At 40.6% G+C, this 19,787-nt stretch overlaps 1 protein-coding gene across 2 annotated transcripts in view; it reads right to left on the bottom strand.

The window, feature by feature from the left end:
* The window catches only part of specc1 (sperm antigen with calponin homology and coiled-coil domains 1), a 59,868-nt gene continuing 40,081 nt past the window's right edge, over nucleotides 1–19,787 (bottom strand). The window contains exons 4-13 of one of the 2 annotated variants that reach the window (XM_014019615.1): nucleotides 16,447–18,002; nucleotides 14,667–14,874; nucleotides 14,442–14,515; nucleotides 12,553–12,728; nucleotides 7,767–7,930; nucleotides 6,089–6,189; nucleotides 5,922–5,997; nucleotides 3,801–3,945; nucleotides 392–494; nucleotides 1–267 (exon numbers count right to left, since the gene is read on the bottom strand). In XM_014019615.1, coding sequence (XP_013875069.1) covers nucleotides 265–267; nucleotides 392–494; nucleotides 3,801–3,945; nucleotides 5,922–5,997; nucleotides 6,089–6,189; nucleotides 7,767–7,930; nucleotides 12,553–12,728; nucleotides 14,442–14,515; nucleotides 14,667–14,874; nucleotides 16,447–18,002 — 2,606 coding nt within the window. In that variant the 3' untranslated portion in view covers nucleotides 1–264. Of the gene's footprint in view, nucleotides 268–391; nucleotides 495–3,800; nucleotides 3,946–5,921; nucleotides 5,998–6,088; nucleotides 6,190–7,766; nucleotides 7,931–8,804; nucleotides 10,103–12,552; nucleotides 12,729–14,441; nucleotides 14,516–14,666; nucleotides 14,875–16,446; nucleotides 18,003–19,787 lie in introns of those variants that run through there. The other variant, XM_014019616.1, reaches the window with a different exon arrangement.

Below are 19,787 nucleotides of genomic sequence, written 5' to 3'. Positions count from 1 at the left end.
CCCAATAAAACATGCCCTGAAGGAGGTGGAAATAACCAGGAGGGTTAAAAAGATACACATAAATAAATCCAGAGTGAGCGCTTTGCTCCACTGTTTCCATTATACCTCCATAAAACTGTGAGATGACAGTTTGTTAAACAGTTTGTCTACAAACTCAATGTGCCATCAACACCTCAGTGATGACTAAAAATCAAGGAATAACTTGAGGGCAAACTGATCAATGTGCATCCATGCAGTATAAAGGAGGGTCTGAAAGCTGTCAAGTTACTGCAAAATAAAAACAAAGCACGAGGTGAGGAGGTTTAAAAATCAGATGTAGAGTGGAGCAGGGTGTGAAACAGAACCCAGCATGTTTTGTGTTTGAGAGAGGTCTCTGGCCTCTGATCCCTACCGGATAGCCTTCTGTTTTCTTCTGGCACCACTTCAGTAGAGCGTTCCTCTTAGATCCTCCGTACTCCCGGGCCAGAGCAGCCAAGGGGTCTTTTCTTTCCACACTGTCACCAGGGGAACACAGAGTGCGATTAGAGAGACGGACAGAGCTGAAGGTTTTCTGGAGGACAAAATGTGCAAACGCCACACACAGACTTTGGTCCACAAAATAACTTCATTCATGTTTTCAGTTAAAAATCTGTTCAAAGAAAACATTCTGTTTGCAAAAATCTACTTTCATGAAACCTGATTCTTACTAGCTACTAAAGAAACATGTTTTCTATATATGGTTACATTCATAAGTTACAAAGTGTGTCCAGAAATGAAGGAGTTTCAGGAATTTATCATTTTAAGGTGGGGTTGTATGAAAACATTATCAAGATTAATATGTTACCTGTTGTAGATGGTGTCAGAAAAAACATTCCCCATCTTGAATGTTTGATGCTTCTATTAATAAATCAACTAAAATAAAAACTAAAATTATAGTTCTTTACAAAAAAAATGAACTTACAAGTGAAATGAAACCTCAGCAAATAAAATCAGTGATTAACCACCATTAAAGGAGACATGTTTTTAAATCCTACCTTTCCACATTTAAATCCTTCAGTTGGGGTCTATATCAAGTGGAACTGCAATGCCGTTAATGTAACTCCATAAGCCCCGCCTTTCACCTCTTTTCTGAGGTGTGTCTCAGATCAACTCGTTTTGAGGCTGTCTCTTTAAATCCAAACAAGGCACTTCACACCCCGCCCCACTTCAGCTTCCAGACTGGTCCAGCCTTAGACCCAGAGTCTGACCCAGAGCCAGAGGAGAATGAAGATGAAGAAATTGCAGCTCATAAATCCAGACCTTTTAACAGTTCTGTTGCAAACTTTGTGTTGTAACAGAAAACATCATAGAGAATAGAGAAAACCGAACATGTTCAAAAATATGACCCAAAAAGAATACAAAGACGTCAAGGTCAAAATAAAGGTACCATTTAACATTTAAATTCAAAACGTGTGTCTGTTAAAACTGATACTGAAGCTAACGCTGCAGCCATCCTTCAGGTGAGTCTCTGCTGTCTACAGGTGGACGGTCCAACCAGCCCACAGAGACCACATTTTGAGGTTCAGAACTAAAACAAGTCTACATCTGACAAAAATAAACTCTGGCAAAATTGATTGAAGTGTAGCTTTAGAACAAAGTTGCATTTAAATTGATTATTATTATCAATATAATAAAAAAATCATTTGCATCAACTTGGACTTAACTGTAATATGAATAAACACTACCTGGCCAAAAAAAAGTCTCCACCACAAAAAAAAAGGTCACACACTAATACTTCTTTGGACCGCCCTTAGCTTTAATTACATCACTCATTCACTGTGGCATTGTTTTAATAAGCTTCTGTAATGCCCCAAGGTTTATTTCCATCCAGTGTTGCTTCARTTTTTCACCAAGATCTTCCATTGATGGTAGAGTCTGCCTGCTGCACAAAGCCTTCTCCAGCACATCCCAATGATTCTCAATGGACTCTGTGGAGCCAATCTATGTGTGAAAATGATGTCTCATGCTCCCTGAAGCACTCTTTCACAATAAGAGCCCCATGAATCCTGGCGTTGTCATCTTGGAATATGGCCGTGCCATCGGGGAAGAAACAATCCATTGATGGAATAACCTGGTCATTCAGTATATTCAGGTCAGCTGACCTCATTCTTTGAGCACAAACTGTTGCTGAACCTGGACCTGACCACCTGCACCAACCCCACATCATRGACCTTCGTTAAATCCAGGTGAAGTCTTTTTTTAAATTTGGGCCAAGCAGTGGATAAGAGAGAATAATAAATAAAATGCAAAATAAACAAAATATACATCTGAACAAGGGGTGAATAAATCACTGAATTACTGAGGTAAGCAGCTGGTACTGATGCTACTGGACAAATGGACTCATGATTTATACACCCAGATATGGGGTTTGTAGGGTAAGCTGGTTTTCTATACATCTGTGTTACTTACAGAGTGGATTTCTCTGCTTTGTTCCTGCATAAGGTTTAATGGTGGATATTCTGTGGTGTAAAGACCATTCCATTGTGTAACCACACACACCTGTTTGTGGGCAGTTCATGTTAATGATGTGAAAAGTGTAGCAGGGTGGCATATTGTTTTTTGACTGCACACACGTTCACAAGAAGCACGTTAAGTTTGGATGCAAATAAACACAAAAAGAACAAAAAACACAAGTTTGGACTCTGTTGAGGCTATGAAATAGTGTTTGCATTGAATTGCTCTAAAAGTCTGGAAACTACAAATTCCTCGGACCAGCCATTTACTCATCAGATCATTCAAACAGAATTTCCAAACTGAGGTCATTTAAAGAGTTGATTATTTAAAGTTTTTTACAGATTACCAGTTCAAAATGCCAAGAGTATCCATTAAAGAGTAAAAATGGAGTATTTCTGACTTAAACATGTAGTTCCAAACAGATAAGGTGCTTATTCTAAGATTTTTGTTGACATGTGAGGTTTGCAGCTATGTAGAGAACATTAAAACTTCATACTAATTAAAATAATCTAACAATCTTTTTGTTTTTCTGTTTCCCAAATATTWCTGTGATGAAAAGTCCCTCCTGTTTCTGGGATTTTCATTACTTGGGAGTTTTCTTATCTTACTGTACCTTATCATTATGATACTGAAGCTACTTTGTAGTTTAGTTTATTTGTTGTAGAGTTCAGAGCTGAGCCATGATTACTTTGGAGTGGAACCAACTCCGTACAGTATCTGCAGGCTGACGTGTAATACGTTTCTGGCATCCTTCCACCTCCATGGTCTTTTTCTAAAACGTTTACAGACATCATTATCTCCAGCTGCACTACTGTACAGAAAAAATAAAAATATATACATAACAAATTTGAGTGCTTATCTGTAGTATTTTTGAGGGTTTTTTCCCTGGGGTTCGAGGTCATGGGAAGACAGTAAAATTTAACAGCTCTGCTGGTAAATTCATTAATTTTAGGTCTGAAGCATTCAAACCCCTAAAGCGTAAATGATCTGTCTAAAACAAATATTCCAGAGCTTTATTATAACCCCAAAAATACTAAATAAGGATACAAACAGTTTACTAAAAAACTGCTTCTTCAAAGTTTGGTCATTCAAAGAGCTATCTAGAACAGGTAAGATGCTGTTTAAAACCCCACTTTAAAAGGTCTAAACTATTCTTTCAATGGAAACTATCTGATGAGGAGAAGGCTGTCCAGTGTAACGTATTACTGTGACCACACATATCACCTGTCACTGCTTTAATTAAGGGATAACTAGTGAGCGTGCACATTTCAGTAGGAGGACAGAAACATATCAGTAAACTGGTTTAAATGCATACAGAGTGAGCACACCTGAGCCTGCTGTTGCCTCGGTTGAAGCCGAACAACGCAGTGCGGCTGCCGAGAGACGAGGGGCTTTTTAAAACACTCTCCAGAGACGGGCTCTTCCTCATGAGGCCGGTAAGCTTCAAGTCCTCCCCGAAGCTGGACAACTTATCTGTGGATTTAAAGGAAAGGCAAGAAAAGGAAGGGGACACGGATGAACGCGACGAAAAACAAACCCAGAGCATATCCTGAAAATGTTTTCTTCCACTCAGGAAACAGAGGTTCTAAAACTGTTCCTCTGGGACTTTTACAAACTTGTCCCCTGTGAGTTGTTAGAGAGCATTTTATGACCTGGGTACCACAAGTACACAGTTTGTTTTTAAAGGAAAAAAAAATATCCTAACTTTTAACAAAACCAGCCAGAGCTGGGTGTTTGCAGATCAAAGGAATTTTTTATTCATTTTATGTTCACAGCGGATACGGCTCACAATAATATTTTGACCAAACTATTGTTTAATCACAAAAAAACAGGCAGCCCAGTGGTTAGCACTGTCCCTTCACTGAGCTGAAGTCTGCTGATCTGTTGGCATGTTCAACCTGCAGACCTCAATCCTCTCAGACTGAGGTCAAACTGGGACTTACACAGGGTTGCCCGTTAAATCCCCGTTCCAGCCTTCTCAACCGTGTCCTTGGGCAAGACACTTAGAGGGTCTGGTGGCGCTGGGGCACGACAGCCCCGCCTCTATCAGTGTGCCCCAGGACAGCTGTGGCTACAATGTAGCTTACCACCATCAGTGTGTGGATAGTTGAAGTGTAAAGCCCTTTGGAGTCCAKGACTTGATAAGGTGCTATATAAGTCCAACCTATTTACTATTTACCAAAACATGTTTCTGTTTAATTAAATGAATTTTAATCCCAATTGGACAGATTCATTTTTTACTGTTTCAACATGACAGACAGTTATCAAAATTTTTAAAAAACTAACAAACTGCACCACCTTTTCTGTTTGATTTAAACCTCCATTCTGAGCAGGGAAGGTGGGGGTTAGACAGTGGAAGTCAACGTCCCTTTGAACAGGAAGAGACGTCTGCAGGACCAGACTCAGGAAGGACGGATGGGGAGGTGAGAGGCAGGAAGCTACATATTGTCTAAAGCGCTGGTCTTTCCAACATTTTAGCTTCCAGACCRCAAAATAACAGTTGCAGAAACGTGTGACCCCAGATATTACTAGTTTACATCTGCAAGCTTTGCTAAAAATAAGCATACCAACATAAGCAAACCTAATAGCTATGTTGCTACTTTTGTTAATTTATTATGACGCCCACACACGACGGGTGGAGGGGGGTGTTTTTGTTTTGTACAGTTAAATTATTCTTTTTATTTTTTCAGTGACTTTTTGGTCAATCGTAGCTCAGAAATGGCACCAATCTGCCTGAAATTTAGTAGGAATGTAGATGTGTCCGGCCTACACTGGGCCAGCCAACAGTTTTACAACAGACCCCATATTCGAGGAGGGGGCTYCATCTGAAAAGGGGGGTGTCTGGACATACAAAAATGCTTCTAACTCAAAAACTATTCAACATTGAAGCTTTAGGTATTTTCTTTTCTGTATAGCTCTATTGAAGGGGCTTATCCATCAAGCCTACCAATGAGCACCCCCTACCCCCTACGGACCCTCACCCAAAACAATAAATCTGTCCTGGTGACTTCTGAGTTGTGGTGCATTTGTGCTTTGCATATGTGCTGGGGTCATATATGCTACCACTATGTGGTATCTAGTTATTGTTGGACATTATGGTTTCTTTTGCAATAGATATGGTGAAAATATTCCATTAACACTTTATTTGCATTTAACATGTCTGGAAATCATCTGAGGACCCTCATTTGATGTTTCATGACCCACAGAGGGATCCCAACCCCAACTTTTGAAACCACTAGCCTAAAGCAGTGATGCCCAATCCTGGGAGCCAATATAGTGATTTGAATAAATGAGGGATTAACAGGCTTCTGCAGAATATTATGACCTGCAGAGAAACATCTGAAACATGTAGGATAGTGATCCTCGAGGGGCAGGACTGGACACCGCTGATCTAAAGTCTTCAGAAACCAGGTCACCTCCGCGGGGTTGAAGCAGCAAGGACCACGTACCACGAGGAAGAGAGAACTCTCCGTGGTTGATTCTTTTTTCCAGCGTCTTTGATAGTGGCTTTATGCCTGTGTGCCTCTGAAAGAAACCAAAAGAAATGCACCTCATCAGGACATGAAACACTTTCCTCTCGCTCACAGCTCGAGGAGCAAACTGAGTGGGTGAATACCTGGATGGGGGAGACGGCAGCAGCTGGAGCCGTGCGTACAGGAATCCCACTCAGCGGGCTCCTGAGTGAGGAATGCATTTGAAGTGTGTGGGCGGGGCCATCTGCAACATCCAGCAACAGGTCAAAAAAAGTTACTGCATCATATCTTACATGAGCAAAGTGTTCTTGTAAGCACTCTGTGACATCCAAACACAGACCCCTGAAGAGTTTCATGCAAGGTGGGTCTGATCAGAGGTTTAAATAGAAAACAGCTGGAATAAAAGGAAATTTATATGCACCACCAATAAAAACGAATGAAGAGGGGAATGCATTAAACTTAAAACTGAGTATCAAAAAGGCGTGGCAGCATCAGAATTCAACAAGTCATCATACTTGTTTGTGCTTAACCTTTTGTGTACTTGATCTACAACCAACTCTAAAACTTGGGATTAGTTTAAGAAAAAACCCAGAATGCTTGTTTTGAGTGCACAGTTTAAAAGTCTGCCTCGCTGACTGTATAGGGGTTCATTAATGCCTCTTGTATGCTTGTAAAACAGCAGTCTTGTATAAAGTATCTCAAAGTGATACTTGAGTAAAAGTACAAGTATCTTGCCATAAAATTACTTTGGCAAAAGTTAAAGTCTTCTGTAAGAATATTACTTGAGAAAACTCTTAATGTCTGACATTTACTGTATTCAAAAGTAAATTTCTGACATAAATGTACTTAAGTATGAATAAAAGTAAAAGCATTGAGTAAAAGTGAGCAATTAGAATTTACAAAATGACATTTTTTGAGAGGTAACCTCCCCAAAAAACGTTTTTAAAGGGCTTTATAACATTAATAACTATACATTAATGTAGAATACACAGTAGATTTTTTTAACAATAAGTCGAAATGAAAACAAGTCAAAATGAAACAGTAGTAACAACTTCTTACATTTTTAAAATGTAAGGAGTTGAAGTAAAAACGTTGGCTGGAAAATAATTACTCAAGTAAAGTGAAGACAGCCAAAATTTCTACTTAAGTAAAGTAACAAAGTACTTTTACTTTAATATTTTACAACTCAGTAAAAAAAAAATCCAGGACTGTTGAACATCCGATCCTCCACCAGACAAACACTCCAGCTGATCTCCTCAGTTCTCCGATGTTTACAGATTAGTTAAAAGAGAAGCTTTAAGGTAGTGAACATGTTGCTGCCATCAAATTTAAAATGACCTTATTTTTTCTGAACAGCGGTACATTTTGTTAGTGTCAATGTTTAATGTTTTATTGTAAATAAATGTGATTTAATGACATAAAAAAACCTGAATAACGTTTTTAATTTACATTTTATGCAAAATACCAGCTTTATCAGAATTGGAACAGAAAAATCTCTAGTTGTGACAATAATGTAACTGAACAATTTAAATTTAAGGCAATAGATGATCATTTAAAATGCATTGTTGAAATGTATCTACACTTTCAACACACTTCATAAAGAATGTTGAGCTTATGTTACAAGAGAGACCATCAACATTGATGGACTAAAGCTTAAAAACACCTCATTACACCAAACACCCCTGCCCCTCGGGAAAACCCGACTCGGGTCAGCTCAGGTGAGACATTCAGTACACGGGAAGAGGTCTTTGTTGCAGAGAAAATGGTAAATATGTATTTATAATATGTGTGTGTGTGTGTGTGTGTGTGTACGCTGCTCACTCTGCTCAACAGTATCAAAGGACTTGATGAGGGATTTGACGGTAGCTCCTGGCTCGGAGCTGGCATCTCCGCTGGCGTCGGCGGCTGAGGTGGGGATCATGGAGATTCCACACCAGTGATTGTTGTTGTCGGAGTCTGGCACTCTCCCCTCATCACCTTGAGACCTGGCAGACACAAACAGGGTTGCTGGATACACACACATAAAAAAAAAATCACGACAATGATGGTGTGTGGCGGGGGATCAGTCAGGCAGCATGTGACATGGTGATTGGACTKTCCAAATCCCTGATTTTACATCTTATTTTATCTTTAAGAATGGTTAGAATCGAATGAGGCGATTGATCAACCTATTGATAACAACATGTGATGCATGTTTTAATTAAAATCTGATGATAAATGATAAGAAGTTAAAGATAAAAACTCATTTGGAAACAAAAATGAGAACAAAGTCATGTTTACATGTTAACTGCTTCTGGTGAGTGTTTGACAGATTCACACAAATACTACAGTGCTGAGTTGTTTCTTTATTCTTTTTACCTAATAAACAACAATTAGACACTTTGGATTTAATCCACATACAACAGAGAATAAATTAAAACAAACTCTGCACTGTTCATGAAAAGATTCATCACAAACATTTCATGTGTCCTCGTGTTAACTTGAGCACCAGTATCTGATTTTCTGGCAGAATAATATGGCTTTTAAAATGTGAAAGGTAAGTATAAGCTGATATTTTACAACAGCCTCTCCATTCGAGTGCACACTTTTTCAGATTTGGTTCAAAATATGAATTAAATACAGATAAAATACAAAGAAGGTTGATGGAGAAACATCAGAATCTCATCCGAGCTCTCGTGTTAGAATGCTTAGATTCAAGGTCTGTGTGGTTCTTTCTGTTCATGCAGGTAAAAGTTGAATTACCTAGAAGAAAATCATTAGTTGACAGCGTTGTGTTCAGGGAAAAAAAAAGTAAACACAGTTTTCTTGGTCGAAAATTTCAAATAAATTATCAATATTTTGGCTTGTGTTCACAAAAAAAAAAAAAAAAAACGTAGCCCTGAGGTTTGCTTTTTAAATTTTCTTAAGTCTAAAATTGGCAATATAATGTTAAAAATGCAAAATAAATATAATTTCTTTGTTTAAAAGTAGACAACAACATGAAACAGAAGTTAATACCTGTATGCTGACCGTTTTAAAGAGGTTTAGAAAAAAATGTGTTCAACATCGCCATCTCATGGACAAAAATAAAAATAACACTTTCTGTAGACTGWTGTAAACAGAGTCAACAAGATGAAATCAGAAAAAGTCAGATGATTATATCAGCACACAAATGTGTACCAACTACATTATTATGAATACAAATTGGTCTTTGTGTGTCGATCTTCCATTAATGAGTGGATTTTCTGATGCTTTTTTATTTTATTATTATTTTTAGGCCAAACGTTGAGAATCCTCAGCATGCAGTTCTTGTCATATTTCTTACAGCTTTAACTAAATTTGGTCCTAAAGTGGGTTACAAAAGTATTCACTCCTCCTGGTATCCCTCCCCTGCCCATTCTGCTATTTAAACTGATTTTAAGTTTCATCATAAGCTAAATGCTCCAGACTAATAATAATTCGGTGCAGTCTGCTGGCTTCTTTAGATTTATTGTTTTGTTTTTGGTTTTGTTTTGTTTTTTCAGGTTTTTTTCCAGGTTCAGTCTTGTTCAATGACAAATTCTATTCTATTCTATTCTATTGACCCTTAGAAATCCCTAATTTGAAGTTGAGTTTTCTCAGATTTTGTAAACATGCAAAATGGGGGAAAATCCTAAACCTAACACCTTTCATCATGCTGAGAACATTCCAACAGGGAAGCATGGTGGTGGCAGCTTCATGATGTGGGGATTTCTTTCCATCCAAGTTTTCCATCAAGGCAACAAAACAAAGAGGATACCAASAGGTGGATAACTTTGCAACCCATTGTTTTCTTAATCATCTCAATTTTCTGAAAGGCACAAAAAGTTTTCACACGTCATCGTCTGTAAATACTGTGACACGTCCACATCACAAGAGAATTACAGTACATACACACAGAATACATTCACTGAGAACCTAAAGTTGGGTCTTCTTATTAAAAATACTTCATATTACTAAGAAATACAGAGGAATAGTCATAAAAATTCCTTTGTGTACTGCATCCATCTTGTACAGTGACTTACAATAAAACAAGTTCAGTTTTTTTTTTACAAAACATAAGTGCATCAATAACACCGTCTTCACGTGATGCAGAGTTGACTCTTCACTAGTGGCCTTCGACTGCTGTCTTGGTATCAAAAGTGGCTCCAGTGCTTATTCTGTGAAGAAAACAGAAGATGTTACAACTTCAGTACACAGCTGTTACATGAAATGTCTTCAAAACAAAACAAACTTGCATTTTTACTTAACACCGTCATATTAAATCTAGTCCAGTCATTTTCTTTTCTTTGACTCTGCTTCCATGCACACCTCAGATTAACTCATACGGCTAAATCACCCTGTGATGAAGACGCTTTGGGAATGTATTTGTTTCAAATACCACAAAGCATGAGTTCAATCCGGTCATGCCAGTGCAGCCATCTCATCCTGCTTTTTAAATAAAAGTAGGAAGGTTATTTACCCGATTAACCAGCAGGTGGCACCAGATACATCTAAATGGGCTACAGGATTTTAGAGCCAGGAAAAGCAAACCAAAAAGTTTATTAAAGTCCTAAGGGTGCAGTCAGCCAGCGTATGGAAACAACAGATGGAGTCAGACAGGCTGAAGCAGCAACAAGAAGCCAAACATGAAGAAGGAGGTCAGASAGCAGCAGCACACAGGGCAGGGAGAGGCAGGCTGTCTGGGAACTCACCTGGACTTTACACAGGGACGCTTGTCAGACGGACATCTACAGAGACATCACAGGGGGCTGATGGAGGTGGGGAGCGAACACAGCTTATCTCGTGGGAAAGTCTGGTAGTTTAGACGTGGTCTAAGACCACCAGTTTAACATACTGTGGACCAAAGTACTTGGCCCCACCTGAACGTCATAGAAACATTGATGGATAAAGTTGTAACTTTAACAGCCTCCACTCTTCTTGGAAGGCTTTCCTCGATGTTTTTGTGTGTTTCTGTGCCCTTTCCTTCTGTACAACATTCATGAGGTCAGGTACTGATGTTGGACAAGAAGATCTGGATTGTGCTGACTGTCGCGATAAACAATAAATCAATTAAATCGCACAGAAAATTAAAATTAAGTTGATACTTTTCATTTGCCTGCTTGTTCGTTTTCTTTGTGTCTCCCTCTTTTCTACTCCTCAGCGTTGGGAGGAGTGAAGTCCAGCATCATGGTCATCAGACTCATGGTCTCTAACCTCTGCAGCATTAGAACCCAGCAGGTATTTAGCCAGAGGAGCGTCGTCAGTTTTCAGACACCTTCTTTCAGCTGGCGCCGCCTCAGGAGGCTCTGCACCAAGCCGAACCTTGGGTTTGCCGAGAGTTGTTTTTTTTACAGTACGTAAATTTCATAAGTTTCGTAAACTTCATAAGAGCAATTATTTTATGAAGCCCAGAGGAAGAAACAAAGAATTAACTGTGTCAGTTTGGATAGAGGAGGGTAGCGATGTTACAGCTTCAGAAGCTGCTGTTGTTTGTTGTTTTCACAAACTCTGCTCCCGATCTGTCTGTAACTTTACGAAGTTTGTAATGTTTGTTAGCAGCGTGCAGGTGATCACAGTTATTTTATGAAGCCAGAGGAAGTCACGTACAGAATAAATTGTGTCTGCTCAGATTGAGAAGGTGAGAAACAGCTTCAGAAGCCGTTGTGTTGTTTTCACAATCTCCAGTCCAGGTCAGTTCGTAACTTTAAACACCCCTAAGCTTCATAAGTGCAGTGGGTGGGGATGTCATTATATTAGTTTAAATTGATCACCAAATAATACCATTTATTTAATAATTTTTTGAGACAATTTATCCTCCAGAAAACCTTTTTTCGTCACAGGCCTACTTCACAGTCCTTTGTGCACTGGGACACAGCCATGCTGGAACAGAAAAGGGCCTTCCTGAATGTGTTGTCATAAATTTGGATCCATATTTTGTCCAACTGATCTTGGTATGCTGAAGAATTAAAACTGCTTTAGCCCAAACCCTCACTGAAACTCTTAAAATCAACAATTAACAGGTGTGGACAACCACCTTTGTCCATATACGTAAATGTATATATATATTTTTACATTTGATCACAACAAACATTCTTGAATTACACTGAAAAACAGATTTTAATGCATTYGGATCAAACCAAAATCTGTGACTCAAGTAGTTTGGCCAAGTTCAAGCCTGTTTTCTTAAAAAGGACTGTGTCAGATGAGTTTATTTTAATAAACTGCATGTTGAATGTGAGGCTTGCTACAGACCACTGCTACGTGTCACAGGAGGAAACAGAGAGGGCAGCAGCTCAAAGGAGAAGAATACACAGAGGAAAATACTGCAGGAGACCAACAGAGTCTGCCAAATCCCTGGAAACTGAGAACTACAAGTCAAAGAATTTAATCCTGTGATAGCTCAAAGCTGTTACTGACTCAATATCTGCACTAAAAGTTGTCCTCTGTTAACACCAGACACTAAATTTGGGGCSTAAGCAAGAGTTTCTATGACTTCATGATAAACTGGGTCACATTTATAAAACATGGTGCAGTGAGGGGCTGTGGCAAGACTCTGGCAGGTAGTCTGGACTCTCATATGTTCAGAGCAGGGGAAAAAAGGGGCGGGGGAAGTGAAAAGAAATTGTACCTGACTCCCTGCAGAGCCTCCAGGTCTCCTGAAAGCTTTGCGTTACGACCCTGCTCCTCCTGCAGCTGCCTCCTGAGCGCGTGCACCTCCTGCTGAGCCTCCACTTTGATGTCGTTGGCCACCACCACGGCCGTCTGGAGGTCTGCCTGAAAACGACGCCAGTCCTCTTTTTCTTCCTGACAATGTAAACACACAGATCAGAACAGGACAGATCTACACATACAGGTTTATTTATAGACTGGAATAAGAAAACAACACAGGAAGTGAGTGTGTGTGGCCTGTTTCTGGTTACCACAGTGAAAATTTGAAAGAGACAGATAAAGAAAATCATATTTTTTATTGAAGAAACTGGAGAAACATTTATATGTGCAGCACTAACTTTAAAAAGGGGGATAAATAACTTAAATTTCCTTATTTCAAAGTTTTTCTGTAAACAATGATCAGATGTACAGTATATAATAAACTTATGCCCAACATAATCTTGTTTTTCTACTGAAACTTAATGGAAAATGAGCCTTTTGATACATTGAATGAATTGTATTTTACAATGGTTGGGTGATCATTAATATCAGTTACTTTGAGACACTGGAAAACAAATAAATCTCAGAGTTTAACAACTTGTTATGTAGACCATCATGTTTGTTCTTGCTTGGTTTATTAAAACAGGATCATAAAATCCATGAGATTTCATTTTAAGTCATTTATGAATGACTAAAAAGTATTTTTTTCTACAAGTCTGACTGCAGCTCACTGAAAACCTCCTGCAGACAGGAAGAGTTGGGACGTTGATAGCAGAATCTACAGTTTGTTTCACGTTTGAAACCTGCTCATTTAAACATGTTTATTGTTGCATTTTAATCCTGCAACCCATACAAAAACATATTTTTAATTTAATTTAAATTGTTAAGATTCTTTTGTAGAAGCAGGTCAGTCAAGTACGTACACCCTCTACCTGAGCGGCCATAGTTCCATATTTGTTCAGAATGTGGTTTTATCCAAAAAGATGCAAGCTTGAAGACTCAAAGGTTTCCTGCTGCACTTCTTGTATTTATGCTGCCATCACAGAAGTGAACAGACTTGTCAAGAACACAGCTTTAACCCTGTCCCCTCTGTGGCTCTGGAGTTTGGTCCCGACTAAAGTCTGGAAGGTCATTTTTATCTTTGGTCTGAAGTTCACAATATTCATTTCTTCAAAAAAAGTAACAGTGTTTGATGTGACCGCAGCACCTGTTTCCACTCTAAGCCCCGCCCCCTCCTGCTTCCAGACCGTTCCACTCCGGTTTGACAGAGACGGGGTCACATTTTCTAGCGATGCAGAAACGTTTTGATTACAATTAAATTGAAAGAGTGAGCAACAGAAGACTTGTCCATCCAGCCTTACATGTTAAGTCAGAGTCTGACCCAGAACCAGAGTCTGAACCAGAACACGAGGAGAATAACGACGAGGAAATTGTAGTCGGTAAGTTCAAACCCTTTATGGTTCCGTCGCAGATCATTCGATGTAAAAGTTCAGAAAACGTCTTAGAAAAACAAAAGGTATTTAAAGCTAAAAATGTGGATTTTGTATAAAACCCCCTTTAAATAATGACATGAGTCTAATGAAAACAAAATAAATTGAAATTGTTATTTTGCAGTAGACTTGATATGTGAGCAAGACAGAAGCCTAAACCCTGGGAACAGAAAAACTAAAACTGAATTTGTTTATTTAATCTGAAGCTTAAACWTCAAGAAACATGCTCCATGTTTTATAGCAACAAGTGTACTTTGAATATTAATATATCATTTGAGAACTCATTAACAACTGATGCATTATTTTGTAATAATTAGTTTTCTGTTACTTTGCAGTCAGGATGAAATAAAGACACATGTACATACTTTCACCTTCTTACCTTCATCTGTCTATTCTGAGCTTTCAGCTGTCGCTCTGCTTCAGCTTTCTGCTCCTCCAGCTTTTTCACAACATCTGCAGACAACATTCAGGCATGTCAGAACTCACTCCCAAACTCTGAATCAGATCAGTCTCAAGTCTTTAACGTTTTATCACCCGCTTTATAGGGTTTGTTACGTGTAGTTAAAGCAGCACCCGACCCGACACTACAGCACTGAATACTCACTCTCCATGTCCAGGACAGCTTGGTTGGTGTGACAGTTTACAGCCCTCTGCTGCTCCACCTGGTCCTCCAGCTCAAAGATGGTCTCCTTCATTTCCTTCACCTGGTTCTCTGCTTGCATCCTAGCTTCATCCAGGGAACTCACTTGGTTAATTAGCTCCTGCTCCCTCTTCTCAGCCTGCTCCTGAATTTGCTGGCATTTGATCTGCAACTGTATAAAAATACATCAAAACAACTTAGAAACAATGTTTTATTTGGCAGTAACTGTTGGCTGTGGGTATACTACATCAGGAAACATTAACAAAATTTACTCAAAGGCAAAATGTTTGTGAACTGTGGGATCTAATCRTTGTTTAGCCATGTTTCTGATAGATATCCAGCCTATAAAATAACTAGCATGTGAGTGTTGAGTTAGATAATGTCAACGTGAGTAAATGTGTTGAGGTATTGTGAATTGTAGTGATTTTAACATGTTCTCCCTCTGCATTTGGGTTGGGAAAAATAACCCTACAAACTTGTTAAATCACCTGAAACACGAACATAAATTTGAGTATGAGGAAAAACAGAAACTGTGGATTTTAGCACACTGGTAAACAGAAATTTACAAGAGAACTTTCTTTAATCTATGTTAGGGCAAAGAGTTATAAATTAAAATAAAAAGAGAACATGTATTTTTTATTCGCTCCAGACGCTGAATAAAAAGTCAGTGTACAATTATAGATGATGTAAGAAATGACACTTTAGAGCAGAGCTCTGAGGATTAAACACTACAGCAATGATGTGGTTTCTCAGGATGCTCTCCAGCTGACGCCATGTGACTGGAACAGATTAGGACATTTGTCAGAGACGTTCTAAAGTCACCTCACTCTCACATCCATTTGGCGGAGGACAGAAGTATGACTCAGAGGTTCATGCACTTGTGAAACATTAAGCGTCAACACCGTGCCCCTGCTGTTGGCACATAAGTTGTTGTCCAACGATGATGACTTCCTAAGCTGATGGAGACACACCTCGCACTGGAACACCACCAAGCAACATGAGCCACACTGCTGTTTATGGTTATGTAGGGGAAAACCAAAGCGATTAAAAGCTTCTCCTAATTGGGTGAACATTATGTTTATGTAGTCAAATGTGTCTTGAGCTGCACTGAATAGATTAAAAAGCTCAACATGTACAGGAAATGTGGAGGACAGGTTGTTCATACTCCTCAGAGAAGGCAGGAACTGAAGTGTTGCCACTGTGATGTTCATGACGAATGCAGAAAATTTAAACGGTTAACCTGCGGGCCTAACCCTAACCCAGATTAAATGAAGTACTGCTCTTGAACCATTTGGAGTAAATTCACAAGCCTAGTCTGTTTGCAAAGCTTTCAATCTGAATTTTTTGTAACTGTAACTTGTATTTAGTTATTGAAGTCAAAATACTTCCAAATCTGTATATAAAAAAGGTAACTTTATTGACTACACAGCTGTGGTGTCAGAATGAAGCTCAGAGCCGATCGGCTGATTCTAGTCAATCACATGTACCACGTAAGGGTGGGACATGAGGGTCTTGTCACACATTTTGTGCTCTGGAGAGTCTAGATGAACCCAGTTGGTCCAAAGAGGTGTCAATCAAAAGAAGACAACCAATCAAATTGTTTGAACAGCCTATTGTGCAAATTAAAAGCCCCTGGTAGTGTGGGTCAGGCTTTAAGGAGGCAGGAAGTAACCACAAACTAGAAATATACCACAGGTGGTACATTTTAAACTTTACAAAATRTGTAAACTTGTTTCCCCAGTACCTTGGACATTGTGGCTCGCACATTCTCAGTGTCGGTCTGAGCCTGAAGAAGCTCCTGTCTCAGCTCTGTCAGCTTCACCTCCAGTTTGTCCTTCTCAGCATGAGCCATCTTCAGTAAATCCTGCAGCTCTGTGTTGTCGCTGGCACTTTGCATGGCCTTCAGCTCRCTCACTTTTTGCCTCTCAATCTCCACCTGTGCCTTAAGCCGACTGTTTTCCAGCCTGAGACAGTCCGCCGCTGCCCGGTGCTCCTCGGCGTCGTGTGATGCCTCACCTCTGCTTTCCACCTCCTGGTCCAGCTGGGTTTGCAGTTTGTCCATTTCCTCATTGAGGCAGCGCACCTGACCCTGGGTGTCCTGGTGCTCCTCCTCCAGAGCCCGCAGGCTGCCTGTCAGCTGCTGCTGGATGTCCACCAGCTTTTCCCGTTCGAACCGAGAGCTCTCCACCAGCTCGCTGTACTTCTGCTCCAGCTCGGCCAGACGAGGCCCTTGGCGGCCCAGTTCTTGCTCCCTCTGGGCCTGAGCCTGAGCTTGCTCCTGAAGCCTGACAGCAAGCGTTTCATTCTTTTGACCCAACACTTCCAGACGTTCCCGCTGCTGCTGAAGTGAGGCCTGAAGGAGGCGCTTCTCCTCGGCTAGACGCTCATTCTCGGCCGTTAGCTCCTGCACCACCTGCTGCTGGTCGGCCAGCTCCTGCAGCGTCGCCTGCAGCTCCTCTGCCGTGCTGTGATGGTTCTCCTCCATCTTGTGAATCTGTTCAGTTAGTCTTTGCACAGAGACATCCGGACCTCCTACGTTCACCGCATCGGCTGCAACGGTTTCCCCACCGACACTGCTGCATCCTGATTCTGAGCGTGACGAGATCTTCTCGAACTCTGAGGAGTCTGGTGAAGGGGACTCCTTCATCGTGTCAGAGCTGAAGGAAGCCGAGGGTTTGAGTGGGCTGGCAGCGGGATGAAGACCATCCTGTTGGGAAGCTGAGCAGTCTGAGGACACACCATTCACAAGAGTACTGGAAGAAGAGCTTTTGTTTTTATCAGAAAGAGGAGAAGCCTCCAAGCAGAGCAGCTTTCCCTTCAGGGCCTGGTTCTCATCCCTGAGGGTGGCTAGCTCTTTCTGAAACCTCCCATTCTTCTCTCTAAGCTCTCTGACCAGCACCAGGGCTTCAGYCACCTGTTCCTGCTCACAGCCAGCTGCATGCTCTTGGTGTGAAAAGGAGATGGGTGAGGGTAAAGAAGCAGGGGAGGGTTTATTCTTGCAGCGCTGCAGCTCCATCTTTAGGTTGCTGATCTCTGAGTCTTTAGCTTTGGCCTCAGCCATCAGCTGTTTCACCTGGCTCTCCAAATGGCCTCTTTCTTGGCTCTCGGTGTCTGAACGGGACTTGGTTGAACWACGAGTCTGCTTCGCTAGCATGGAGAGGCTCGAGGTGCTGGCACTGGAAACCATTCTTTTTGTAGATGAGCTCCTCAGTTGATCCCTCAGAGAAATTCGATCTCTTGTCATGGCTGAAGGGATTTCTCTTGGAGCTGGGATCCCAGACTTTTTGGCTGCTTGTGCACCTGCAACATAAAACAAAAGGACATAAATAATAAAGCAGTGACCAGATGACAGAGCAGTAGACATGCTCTGTAGTTGATATAGAAAGCARTTCTTAAAATTGTCTAATACAAAATGGAAGGTAATTAAAACTCTGATTTCCATAATGTGAAAAAATAGCAGAAATGGACAAAAAAAGGTAACTATTAAAAATGCAAGTTTGTGGAACTTCTTGATATGTGACCAAGCTGGCCAAGTTTTAGTACTGAATATTATTTTTAAATTCTCTATTCAATAAACTTCACAACAAAATGTAGTTTGTTGAATTTTGACTATTTATCACATTTTGTCAGTAAAAAAATCATTTGAACTATAAGAAAAATAAGTTTATGCCAATCACATCATTTCAACAAGTGTGAATTTATTAAGCACTTTTTAGCTACAGTGTGTGGAAACAGATAATCCTTTAGAAAACAAATGATGCAACACTTTATAAAAACTATGAAAAATGGTGTGAATTTAAAGTGGAAGAACTTTATCCTTCCATCCATTTTCTTCCTCTTATCCGGGGTCGGGTCGCGGGGGCAGCAGCCTAASCAGAGAGACCCAGACTTCCCTCTCCCCAGTCACTTGGACCAGCTCATCTGGGGGAATCCCAAGGTGTTCCCAGGCCAGCTGAGAAATGTAGTCCCTCCAGCGTGTCCTGGGTCTTCCTCTGGGTCTCCTCCCTGTGGGACGTGCCCAGAACACCTCACCAGTCCAGGAGGCATCCCAACCAGATGAACCACCTCAACTGGCTCCTCTCGATGTGGAGGAGCAGCGGCTCTACTGTGAGTCCCTCCTGGATGACTGAACTTCTCACCCTATCTCTAAGGGAGAGCTCAGACACCCTGCAGAGGAAACTCATTTCAGCTGCTTGTATCTGCAATTTTGTTCTTTCGGTCACTGCCCAAAGCTCGTGACCATAGATGAGGGTAGGAACGTAGACTGACCGGAAAACCGAGACGTTCACCTTCTGGCTCAGCTCTCGCTTCACCACGACAGACCGGTACAGCGCCCGCATCACTGCAGAYSCAGCACCATCTGCCTATCAATCTTCTTCTCCATTCTTCCCTCATTCGTGAACAAGACCCCGAGATACTTAAACTCCTCCACTTGGGGCAGGACCTCCTCCCCGACCCAGAGACGGCACCCTATTCAACTCAAGACCATGGTCTTGGATTTGGAGGCACTGATCCTCATCCCGGCCTCTTCACACTCGGCTGTGAACCGCTCCAGTGAGAGCAGGAGATCAGGATCTGATAAAGCCAGAAATGAGTCCGACTTACTACCAGCAATGTGGACCAAGCTCCGGCACCGGTCATACAGGGACCTAACAGCCCATAACAATGGGCCTGGTACGCCATACTCCCAGAGTACCCCCAACAGGAGTCCCTGAGGGACACGGTCGAACGCCTTCTCCAAGTTTACAAAACACATGTAGACTGGTTGGGCGAACTCCCATGCACYCTCCAGGACCCTGCTGGAYGAACTTTAATTTAACAAAATCTTTATTTTTTGTTTTACTCTCGTGTAAAACATACGTTAGGAATATTTTCTTGTACTGGATTGTTTTATTTTGTATCATTTAAATGTGACTTTCAGGTAGATTTTTTTAAAACTTCAGTGAAAAATTAAATGTGCTGTTGAAATGAAACTCTTTTGGATTTTTTAACATGTCAATATTCATTAAAATTGGAATGTTTTCTCATTGAATTGCTAAAATAATTGCTAAATAATTTGTGTGCTTGTGTAATATTGGTAATTAT

Source organism: Austrofundulus limnaeus, unplaced genomic scaffold (assembly GCF_001266775.1).
Source record: "Austrofundulus limnaeus strain Quisiro unplaced genomic scaffold, Austrofundulus_limnaeus-1.0 Scaffold225, whole genome shotgun sequence".
Taxonomy (NCBI): Eukaryota; Metazoa; Chordata; class Actinopteri; order Cyprinodontiformes; family Rivulidae; genus Austrofundulus; species Austrofundulus limnaeus.
Note: the sequence above shows the minus strand (reverse complement) of the source record. Positions and strands in the feature narration are given on the sequence as shown.